The sequence below is a fragment of the Thamnophis elegans genome, chromosome 2 (genome assembly GCF_009769535.1).
Source record: "Thamnophis elegans isolate rThaEle1 chromosome 2, rThaEle1.pri, whole genome shotgun sequence".
In the NCBI taxonomy this organism is placed as follows: domain Eukaryota; kingdom Metazoa; phylum Chordata; class Lepidosauria; order Squamata; family Colubridae; genus Thamnophis; species Thamnophis elegans.
The window spans coordinates 55,033,640-55,045,860 of NC_045542.1; the positions used below are offsets into that span (position 1 = coordinate 55,033,640).

Genomic DNA, 12,221 nt, shown 5'->3' on the forward strand with positions numbered 1-12,221 from the left:
ATGTCTGGAACATCTGGGAATAGAGAACTTTAAAAGTCATACTATTGACTCTCTGTATTATCTCTTATTCTTTGGGTCAAGAGTTTCAATCAAAGCAGATACTCATATAGCTTCCCTATAAAGATTCTAAAATTTTTAATAATACAAATTACTACTATTTAGAGCTGTTGGTTCCAGTTTATGGCATGATCACAGAGGGCATCATTCAGAGTTTCAGCTATTTTTATAAGCACTTAGTGGTATGAGCAATCATGTATCTTAAGTCCAGGCCATCACATGAATAAAGAGCAGCTCAGAAAAAATCCAACTAAAGATGTTACCTAGTTTGGGTAATGAAACCAGAGAGCACGAAGGTCCCCCCATAAATTGTTCCATATGAGTCATACACTTTCCAGTAATGTGCTAATTTCTGTCAGGAAGTTTCCCACAAGGCTACAAAAAGTTTGTAGATAAACTTTCAAATCTTGCTTTTAAAAAATGTATAGTTAAAAACATGTATGCAGCTGACCAAACTAAGTTGACTTTCATTTCTTACCCCAGTGCTGGGATAGATATTTAAATTTGACAACTGCTCAGTGCCCAAAGGATGCAGAGGCATTTTTGTCACAGCCCCCAAAAGCAGGTGGAAACTCATTTCCCTCTTCTTATTTCTTATTTGCTTTCAAGAAAATCCACCTCGTTTTTGCATCTTTAGTATGCCAACCAAAACGAAGTTCCTCCCTCTCCTTCCTTTCCATATGTATTAGAATACAAGTCACAAAATGTAAGAAGTTGTTACTAAGTGTTTCTTGGCCTTTCCTTCTTGAACTTGAACAATTACCATTCTTCTGAATCAGAAATGGAAAAAGGCTTTAGAGCATGTGTGTAAATTAAAAATGAGAGAGAAAAAGAAAGACGCAGGCACCTGAAGGAATTAGTCTTCCTATAAACTCCAAAGAGGACATACAAACCACAAATCATGTTCTTAGAAGTTTATACATTTGATAAATACAAGTTTAATCCATGGTTTTCATAATAAAAGAGGAATAGGAAATCACCAATGTGCAGATGAGCAGATCAGGCTGATGTGTCAAAGAGCTTTTCAATCATCTCACCCACTTGCTCAACTCTGTATTTAATGTATTTTTCAGGATTCTTGGTAAAGGGTACACTGCCATACCTGTCAGGCAAAAAGCAAAGGTAATATTGTGTAAGCAAGGAGAACATTCTTCATTCTCCAATTGTCGCTTGTTTCCCCATTAGTTAACAGAACACCACCCATTTTTCTTCTCCTGTTTCCCTCCAGAAAAGTCTTCAGCTAATATGGCCAAATGATATTATGGGAATTGAATTCTGAGGGCAGAGGGAAGGCTGACTGAAATCAATGGCCTCCTTAATTCTTAAGCATCTGACTTTATGTGCTCAAAACCATCATACTCAGTTATCAGAAGACATTGGAGAAACAAAGAATATTGTTTACAAAAAATGTAAGGAGCACCCCCTAAAACTACTTCAGTGAGCGTTCAACGGGTTCAATAGGTATATAACGCTGACTTAGAACAGGTCAAAAACAACCCATAAAGTGGGAGAAGGAGAAGGAATAGCTGGAATCATAAACACCAGAACTTCAGATGCTATAGTCAGCTACTCTATCCAGCCAATCTATGAAATGCAAAACCTAGTGTACCATATAGAATGATAAAAACACAAGCACTGTGTTTTGTGAGTAATGAAGGCAACATTATAACTTCATACACACAACGTTCTGGTCCTTTTAAGGGCAAGGGACACCGGAGATGGCTTCAGGAATAGGATCAGGATCCTGCCAACTTTAAACTTCAAACTTTAATAGAATTTGTATGCCGCCCACTCCCTAGGGACTCTGGGCGGCTCACAACAAATAAAAACATTTAAAACATTTAAAATTACAGAATTAAAATCAACACAACATCCATTTCATCAAATAATCATGGAATAATCAACAGCCTCAGGCCTGCCGGAACAGCCAGGTCTTGGTCGCTTTAGGGAAGGCCAGGAGAGTGGTGAGGGTCTGGATCTCTGCAGGTAGTTTGTTCCACAAGGCCGGTGCAGCTACAGAGAAGGCCCTCCCTCGGGGAGCCGCCAGCCGGCATTGTCCGGTCGATGGCACACGGAGGAGGCCCAACCTGTGTGATGTTATTGGTCGTTGGGAGGTAAATGGCAGGAGGCGGTCTCTCAGGTAGCCGGGTCCAATACCATGTAGGGCTTTAAAAGTAATGACTAGCACCTTGAAGCGGGTCCGGAGACCAATAGGAAGCCAGTGCAGCTCGCGGAGGATAGGTGTAACATGGGTGTACCTGGGTACACCCATTATCGCTCATGCGGCTGCATTCTGGACCAGCTGTAGTCTTCGGACACTCTTCAAGGGCAGCCCCATGTAGAGTGTGTTACAGTAATCCAGTCTTGAGGTGACGAGGGCATGAGTGACTATTCAAAGTGCCTCCCGGTCCAGATAGGGCCGCAACTGGTGCACCAGGCGAACCTGGGAAAAGGCCCCCCTGGTCACAGCTGACAAATAGTGTTCTAATGTCAGCTGTGGATCCAGGAGGACATCCAGATTGCGAGCCCTCTCCGAGGGGTGAATGATTTCACCCCCCAGGCTAAGAGGTGGAATGTCAGGACCATCCTTGGGAGGCAGCATCAATAGGCACTCGGTCTTGTCTGGATTGAGTGCAAGCTTGTTCGCTCCCATTCAGACCCTGACAGCCTCCAGGCACTGGCACATCACTTCAACTGCTTCACTGAGTTGGCATGAGGCAGACAGATACAGTCCTGCCAAGCCTTGCCCATGTGACAGAACTCTCCCCAAATAGACAAAGAGGCACCTGTTAAGGAAGGTGGCATACGTCTCTTCCACAATGGTTTTCTGGGCGTGCCGAATATTGTCCCTCTGTTCTGTATCAGGGATGGCCCACGCCTTCTGGATTTTACACAGCTCCTCCAGGCCATCATTGAAACCCTTTCCCATAGAAAAGATTGTATTAAGAAAAGTGCAGCATCTAGACCTGAACAGCAAGCACAAATAAAGGCAAGCAGATCAGAGGGGGGAAGGCTGAAAAACTTTTGCAAATGTATTACCTTGAAACGCTCCTTGATCACTTGCCTCTCCTTGTCTTTTAGCTGCAAACAATTAAGGAAAATGAAAGTTAGTAGTGGCGTTCAAATTGCTTCTTGACTTTTTTTTGAGAGCACTTACCTGGGTGATAGACTGGATTTAGGGATCAGAATACAATAGTCTTATTATCTTCAAGAGTTTTAACCTGCCTTTCAAGGCCACATCGCCCTCACACACTAATTATGGAACACCTAAGAATAGCCATGCAAAAAAATTCACAAGAAGATATTTCAAGTCTCAATTAATTGTCGAGAGCAGGGAAGATGGTACAAAAAAGAAAGGGACTTATTAACAGAGCATGGAGACCGGGCAGTTCTAAGTGAGATCTGCAGTGTCCTTTCAGCCAATTACAGGCAGTCCTCAACTTACAACCATTCACTTAATGACCGTTCAAAGTTACAATGGTACTGAAAAAAGTGACATATGACTGTTTTTCACACTTATGAACACTGCAGCATTCCTATGGTCACGTGATCAAAATTCAGACACTTGGCAACTGAATGGAATGTGGAAGCCAGATTCACTTAACAACCGGGTTACTAATTTAGCCATGGCAGTGATTCACTTAATAAATGTGGCAAGAAAGTTTGTTAAATGGGACAAAATTCACAACAAATGTTTCACTTAGCGAAATAAATTTTGGGCTCTATTGTGGTCATAAGTCAAGGACCACCTGTATTAAGCATATCTTTATTCTATTAGTTAATACAGAGAGTCTTTGACTTATAACCACAATTGGGAACAGAATTTCCACCACTAGACAAGGAGGTTATTAAGTGAGTTGACTTTATGATTTTTTTTACTATGTTTGTTAATAAAATCACTGCAGTTGTTAAGCGAATCACATGGTCTTTAAGTGAATCCAGCTCCCTGCATTGGCTTTGCTTGTCAGAAACAGGCAGGGAAGGTCACAAACAGTGATTGTGTGGCCTTGGGAAACTGCAACGGTCAGAAATACATGCCAGTTGCCAAGCCGGCTTCTGACAAGTGAAGATTCACTTAGTGACACATGATTCACTTAACTGCAGCAATTTGCTTCCAAAGCATGGCTGAAAGATCATAAAATGGGGCAAAACCCATTTAGCAACAGATATTTTGGAATCAATTGTGGTCATAAGTCAAGGATTACCTGTCACGTTCTCCAGTTAAAACACTAAAACGCGCAAAAACAAGAGCAGAATAAAATGCAACCACAGCGGTAGAATGCTAAGTATGATGATGAATTTTTAAAACTATTCTTAATAGTTGGGCTAAAATATGATTCCCAGCAAAGGTGATGTTATCTCTAGCAATAAAAATCCCATTAGCACTTGGACTTACATAAACTGTTTTTACTGCAGATTGGGGTGGAAATGGGGAAGGGACTGTTTTTGCCACAACTACTTCCAAAACAGAAACTACTCTCTGTTCAGACAGGGCACACCAGCAGTGCTTTAAATTGATATTTGAAGAACAAAAGAAGTGCATTTTAAGCAATTAGACACACATATACAGTTCTTTCCAATTTTCTACAGTAATTCACAAACCTTAATTTAAACTATTCTTACCTTGACTCCAGGTTGGAAGACAGGTAGGTTTTTATCCGAGATATAATCTGTTACTTTTAACCAGCTGCAATAGATTTACAGAAGATTCAATAAAGTAGATGTGATTCCAAGGGCACCAAATAAATATGCAAATGAGAAATAACTCTGTGGTGTGTTCCATTATTTGATCAGGACACTCAAATGATCTAGAACAGGGGTTGGCAACCTTAAACACTCAAAGAGCACAAACATTCTAAACGGAAGCCCCAGTTCAATTCTGGAACTGACTGGAAGTTTGGTTTCCCCACCATAGAGTCTCCTCCAAGAGTGGCAACTTTTTTCCTCTCCTGACCGGAAGTCCGGTTCCCCCACCTTAGAGTCTCCTAGCGCGGCATCCTTTTATCTCTACCTGTCCTAACCGAAAGCCATATCAATTGTAGAGCTGACTGGCGACAGGGAGCTGCAGCAGAGGGATGGAAGACCCACATGCGGCTCCAGAGCTGCAGGTTGCTGACCAATGATCTAGACCGCCTTCTCTCTCAGGGACTCTTCCATGCAGGTATTCAGAGGTGAATGGAACTTTTCTCTTTAGATAGCTTTGGTTAAGCTATGGATGACATGGCTGGGCAGATGAACACAAAGGATAAAAGCTAGCTTTTGCCATTTCAAACCCTTAAAACTAAAGTAATGTGGGGTTCAAATCATCCTGTGTACTAATTTGCCCATATCTCAGAAGTGGATGCACTAAGCTAAGACAGGAACTGATGAAGGCAATCATTCATGAATGTGCTTATGTATATGCTGGTATCCTCATTTGGTTACCCCAATTGGATCTGGTAACTCAGTCATTAAGAGAAGCAGTTACTAAGTGAAATTAAAACTGATGACTTTACAAAGCTGTCCTTTGCTTTGTAGACTTGCAACGGTCATAAACGCAATGATAGGTGCTAAAATTAGTTTTAGTTATTTTTTTCATCACTATTGGAACTGTGAATGATTGCTAAGCGAGGCAGTCACTAAATGATAACTGTTTAGACACTCACAGAAAGAAAATATACACACCCAAACACATCCAGGCACACAAAGGAATCTAACTCTAACTGAGACTTTGACTCAGCAGACTCAGATAAAATCAGTTGCAACTGGTTTTATTTTAATTTCAAGCAATAAAAATAACAGAATTCAGTATGAACAAAGGAAAATATACATGTCCCAGGATAATGTTGCAAGAAACTTACTCCAGATGCTAGTGATATGGCAAAGAAGGTGGGATTCTGTGGTCCCAACAGATGGCATTGTTTAATCAAAGGAACCATAAGAGTGCCAATCATACTAGAGGATTTAAAGGGGAGATGGGTGGTCCCTCCAATAGTTAGGCCCTAAGTCATGTAGAGTTTTATAGATAATGACCAGCACCTTGAATAGCACCTGGAAACAAACTGATAATAAATGCAGCTTGCAGACCAGGGCCAAAAAGTGTCCGTCACTGATCAGGCTGCTGCATTCTGGACCAGCTGAAGCTTCCAGTCAGTTTTCAAGGGCAGAGCATAATATAGTAGTCAGGCCATGAGGTGACCAGGGCAAGAGTAAGGACCTCTCAATCTAGGAGAGGGCACAATGGGCACATCAGATGGAGCTATCAAAGGGTTTTTCTAAGTTTAAGGTGGAACCATCCTCAAATCAAGGTGGTTCAATTACCCACAGCCACTGAATTTTGATAGGATTGAGTCAGAGATTGTTCCTCCCCATCCAAACCAGCATAGCCTCTAGACCCTGGGAGGGAATTTTGTAGATCTCACTTTGCCGGCTTGGGATCAAAAGATGTAATTGGTATCATCAGCACACTGATAATACCAAAGTCTAAACTGTCAGGTGTGTCAATAGTAGATATAGATGTTGAACGGGGGAGAAAGTAATCTTCCATTCCCAATTAAATAACAAGGATAAGAAGCCAAATGCCATTTATCTTCATATCAGTTTCTGTTTTAATCAACATGTTTTATCTTCAAATATTATCTTAGCATCAGTAATGAATTCTGAATTCTCAAAAGGACAGTGTGTCCTTCATAATGCAAGCTGATGGAACTGAATTTGCTTCCTAATAAGTACTAAAATCTAAGGATGCCAATCGTTTTACTTGTCCTTTTCAAGAGCAACTTGCCTTCTCTTGCTCTATCACAATTTGCTAACAATTCTCTTAGTGTGGGCATGAGAGTTTGATTAAAGCAGTTAAACTCAAATGGAAAATGGCTAGGTAAGTTCTCTTCTCACCTGCACTGATATGTCAGAATTTGCTGCTCAATGAGTTCTCTGTAAGACCTTTCTGCCGTCTTCTGTGTTACAGCTACCAACTGGATTAATTCAGACCTAGGAAAAAGGAAGAGGGCTCAATGAACAGGAATTTGTAAAGCAGCAGCAGCAGCATTTTTTCTGCCTGTAAAGAATTTGTTTCAAACTGGTAAAGGGGGAAAAAAAAACTGGTATTTCTGCAATTCTTAAATTGCATGAGTGTTCAACATATTTTAACTGACACTGGAAGCCAAGGAAAAAGAATTATGAGAGCAACAAAGAACCAAGCCAGCCTTTGAGGGTGTGTGTGTGGGATTGGATGGCATGGACCACTTGACTATGACATTGTGTTGAGTTGCAGAAGTTCTCTAAATTTTTCCTGGTTATTTGAGCTTCAAAAACGTTTAGAAAACCAAAGTTGGTTTCGTTTCTTTCCAGGGATCTACAAGGTTCGTCACAAGATTAAAGAGCTCTTTTGTGTCCTTTAACCATGAAGGAGGGGCAATGCATTTCAAAATTTGCTCTGATTTTTAAAGGCATAACAATATTAAACACTGCTTTCGGATGCTCTTTATAATTGCTGCAAGTTCCAGAAATCTTGGTTGTCATCAGGCTAAGGAGAAAGCAAAGAATAAAAAGAAATAAAAATGCATTCACGAATGGGGAGGAGATTTGCGGATCTTTATATTGAAAACCAGTTTAGGCTAAACACTGGAAGTTATTATTCATGTTCATCTTCTCTTTTCAATAGTTGCTTATCATCAGTCAGGAACAAACTGAGCTTGAGTATACTCCAAAAATATTTGCTTCTTTAGAAATAACATCAGATGGGATGTAGAAAGGATTGATGCTCAATTGCTGAGAATATTTTGGTGTTACTTGGATTTTTTAAGAGTTATTTGTGTGTTTTTACTCTTAAGCACTCTAAAACATTTTAAGCAAACAGGGAAACAGTGAAGATAAAGCTGCAGTTTCTAGGGAGGTTAAAAAAAAACCCGTTAGCATGATTTTTAAAAACATCCTCTATGCTTTGCTCTTAAGAGTCTAGGATTTTATTCCGTCTCAAGATATGTAAACCACTTAGAGAGGGCTGAAAGCCCTATGAAGCGGTATATAAGTCAAATAAATAAATAAATAAATAAATAAATAAATAAATAAATAAATAAATAAATAAATAAATAAATAAATAAATAAATAAATAAATAAATAAATAAATACTGGATTATTCCAAACAAGAGATGATGGGAAAATGAAAGTGGCAAGAAATAGACACAAAAGCAGTATTTATTGGGTTGTACAACTGGAGAAGCTTCAGTTGATGGGGATTGCAAGTTGGGAAGACAGGGTATTCCAGGGAAAGCACAGATGGCTTTAACTGTACTTGGAAGAACATGGAAATTAAAAAAGGCAATTCTTTAAGATTACCAGAACCCAGACTTTGAAAAAACTGAGATGCATCAATTCCTGGTATAAAGTCACCCAGCTGGCTTTCATAGCTAAAGTGGGACTAGAACTCACTGTCTCCTGGTTTCTAGCTCAGCCCTTCAGCATTGCACCAAAGAGGCTCTCATGTATCAGGCTTAAGGACTGTGGTCATCTCATTGATAGATGAGCAGAAGAACCCCTAACGCCTTTTCCATCTTCCTCTGCACCTTCTTTAATTCTATTTAAGCCAGACGGATTTTCTTGCTCAATGCTCAAATGATAGTATGTATGTACCTATTTCTTATGACAGATTATGTACCTGAATAACCTCAACTCCATTTCATTATTATATGTCCTAGTTAAATCCAATTGTACTGAGAAACTGCTGCACTAGACAGCGCACAGAATCCACAGACCTGTACAGTAACTATACAACGCTTATTTTTCTGAGTTGGACTGATCGTCATGAAAAATGCAAAACTACCAGCAGAAAATTATTATTCCTTGGATTTCTTGGAAAGTACTCTCCAGAACAAAAAGCCTCTCAGCTGACAAGATGAAAGTCCTTTCCACATTGAAACTATTCTCTTTTTTCCTCTGCCATAAGTAAGATAATTTTAACAGAAGAGATGAAAGATTTAAAAGGACCTTTTTTTTTTTTGAAAGCACATAAAAACAGCAGCAGCAGCAGCAAAAAAAAATTCTGCAAAAGAATGAACAAAAGAAGCTGATGAAGACAACAAAGGAGATAGATGGAAGAATAAACATACTGGGTTTTCTGCCAATATGTACAAGTGATCTTCTTATACTTACTTTTCAAGAGACTTAAGAATGTAATTGTAGTTGTTAAGCAGGAAGATGGCACTTAATGCTGGGTCCTCATAAACTTTGGATTTACTGAGGAGGTTTAGTTGTAAGTTGCCCAGAACTTTGCCTTAATAAAAAAAACATGCATGAGAGGAAAAAAAGACTATCTGCAAAGTTTTCAAGTTTAACAGTGGTTTTAAGTCTATTGTATGTTCTTACTGAATTCATTTAAAAATGTAATTTTAGTTGTTTTACTTTTGTATAAATCCTTAATGATCTATTTCAAAACTCCTGAATAATAGTTTCTCAAGTGTGAAACATCTTTTTCACCACATAGTAAGAAAGTAATTATTAATTTTGTCTATTCCTTGATAGAGTTAAACCTTCATGAAGGACTGAATGGCAGATCTTTCAAGTATAAGACGCAAATTAGTAATGCATATCAGTATCTTCTCAATTTCTGGACTCCAATAACCAGAATTCTTAATCACATTTGTACAGGCAGATTGGGAAAGACTAATACAATAAATCTAAAGCAGTGTCTAAGTGTATTTTTTAATATTAAACTTCAGTATCTAACTGAGGAGGAATTCTGGTCTTATCTAAATGAGGATTCAACTGGCATTTTCCTTTTGTTTTATATCAGGAGTGTCAAACTTGATTTTATTGAGGTCCACATCAGGGTTGTGTTTGACCTCAGGGGGGGAGGGGGGCAGAGTGGGTGTGGCCAGAGTGGGCATGGCTAGCTCAACATCACTCATGTTGGGGGCTGCTGTGGTGACCTAAGCTCTCTGCCTGCAAAAACAGGCTCCTGAGCTTCATTTTTGGCTGTGATGACTTCCTGCAACTCTCTGCCAGTAAAAATGGAGCTTGGGAGGGCCGCGGGAGGCCTTCCCAAGCTCCATTTTTGGTAGCAGAGGCACCTTTGCTGTTTCCAGAGCGGCCCCGCAGGCCAGATCTAAGCATCCCGCAGATTGGATCCAGCCCCTGGGCCTTGAGTTTGACACTCCTGTTCTAGATAGATAGAGATAACAACATTATCCCATTTCTCAGTGTCATTTGCCACAAAGATCAGTTGTCAGCATAATTTCATGACCTGACTAAACAAGTCAGGTCAAATGTGCATGAGCCCGAGAGGATGAGGGTGTTACACACTTGGAGAAATTACTCACAGATGTAGGTGCTCAGCAACCGTCTACTGAACTCTGAACTGTAGCTGCTGGCTGAAGAGCTAGTCTCTGAAAGGAATAAAAATTAGTTACTGTATGCCAGTTAGTAATTTAGGTATAGCTGTTTTCTTTCTTCTTCTACTTACTGTTTCTATAAGATCACCTAAAATATTTCTTTTTGGATGCACTACAACAAAAAATGCCCCCCCCCAACTGACAGTTTTATCAAGTTATTGTTTGCCTGCAGTTTTATCCTCTTCATCACTGGCAATCTTGGCTGGAGAGAGTGGGAATGACTGACTTCCTGCAGCCTAGAATTTAAAATTTGGAGTTAAGGCTACTCTAGAAATGTGATTATTTTGCAAAAAATTAAATGAAATAACTTAACATTTACAAATACCCTCATCACTATGAACTGCATTGAAGACTTCTGCTACTATTATGAAACATTTCACAGCTCTTTTATTAAGCTGATGAACTTTGCCGTTTCACACTGAATCATCCTCACTCCAAAATTTATTTTGCCACCAGAACCATTAAGGTTGAATTAAAATGCATTTTCATAAAAAACTTAACATCTATTATCACTGCAGACAATACTGAATCTTCTAGGTAACTATGGGAATATCCAAGGTTTCTGAACAGGGCAGGTTATCAATTATAACTGAATAGTAAAATATATGTCATATGCCAATACATGCAACAGAGACATAGCAGCCAATTTAGGTAAACAAAAACTAGCAGTGTGTGTACATTGTCACATGGGTGGGTACAGGAAGAGTAATTAAACCTTTCTTTGTTCATCATTTTCCCAAAGCAAACTTCTCTTACCAAGCTGCGCTCCCATCTCTATCTTATGATATTTCAGATGTGGAAACAGAAATAAGAGATGCACCTTTAGTCATATCAGGAACAAAAGTATATGGATGGCATTAGTTTGAACAGAAGAACTGTAACCCAGCAACAATCTTTCTGTTTCTTGTTCAAAAGCAGAGCTTCATCGAAGTTGCTTTAAAAAAAATGACAGAAAGAATGGCTCTGAGTATATTTTATGATATCCAGTATACGTATAATGTGTTATTTGCTCAGAGGGGTGACTAAACTTTTCAGATGAAGGGCAAATCACCTGGTACCATCAACAAGAGCTTTGTGCTGCTTTACAATGTCTAATCCTTATGAAAACAGGCAGCGGCATACCAGCTATACGTGCAGAAAAAAATGACTATATTATAGTTATAACCAGACCCAATGATTTGGACATTTTCAGACAATCAGAGAAGCTTTTTTTCTGAGGATGATTTAAAAAACCAAACAGAAATCTGTAAGTAGATAACAAAGAGAGAAAGAGAAACTGAGACAGTAGTATTAGCTATGCATGCAGGTAGTACAAATATTGCTGCTGCTTACCTCTGGGATCTAAAGGTATATTGTATGTGTCCCCAAGAACTAAAGAATTTAAGGCAGAATTGAGGTGAAAGGTTTGGAAGGAAAAAGAGAAAGAAGGAAATAAAGAAAGGCAAAGTTCAAAAAGACAGGTTAGAAACAACCATACTTTCCAGAATAAAGCAGAAGATACCAACAGACAGTGCTATGGGCTCGGCAGAGTGGAGCCACTTCTTTTTAAGAGGATGCATTCCTATCCCCACCTAGTCAGAAACAAGCCACACTGGATTCAGTGGTGCTCACCCTTCAATAAGTGGATGAAAACTGCAGCCTGGACTGCCATGACTCCAGTCTCAGCCATAACATCCTGCCCCATATATGCAAAACTGAAGGGCAGAAGCAAGAGAATTTTTTCCCTAGCTCCACTTTGTTTTTTGTTTTAATTTCAGCACATCCTGTTTTGTGAATTGGTTTCCTGAAATCCAAACA

General features: G+C 39.4%; 1 protein-coding gene across 3 annotated transcripts in view; it reads right to left on the minus strand.

The window, feature by feature from the left end:
• Positions 1-956: 956 nt before the first annotated feature.
• EXOC7 (exocyst complex component 7) overlaps positions 957-12,221 on the minus strand; it is a 42,203-nt gene continuing 30,938 nt past the window's right edge. For all 3 annotated transcript variants that reach the window (XM_032212424.1, XM_032212422.1, XM_032212423.1), the window contains 7 exons: positions 10,353-10,418; positions 9,187-9,307; positions 6,931-7,026; positions 4,681-4,744; positions 3,097-3,138; positions 2,844-2,977; positions 957-1,159 (listed from right to left, as the gene is read on the minus strand). In XM_032212424.1, coding sequence (XP_032068315.1) covers positions 1,057-1,159; positions 2,844-2,977; positions 3,097-3,138; positions 4,681-4,744; positions 6,931-7,026; positions 9,187-9,307; positions 10,353-10,418 — 626 coding nt within the window. In that variant the 3' untranslated portion in view covers positions 957-1,056. The remainder of the gene's footprint in view (positions 1,160-2,843; positions 2,978-3,096; positions 3,139-4,680; positions 4,745-6,930; positions 7,027-9,186; positions 9,308-10,352; positions 10,419-12,221) is intronic.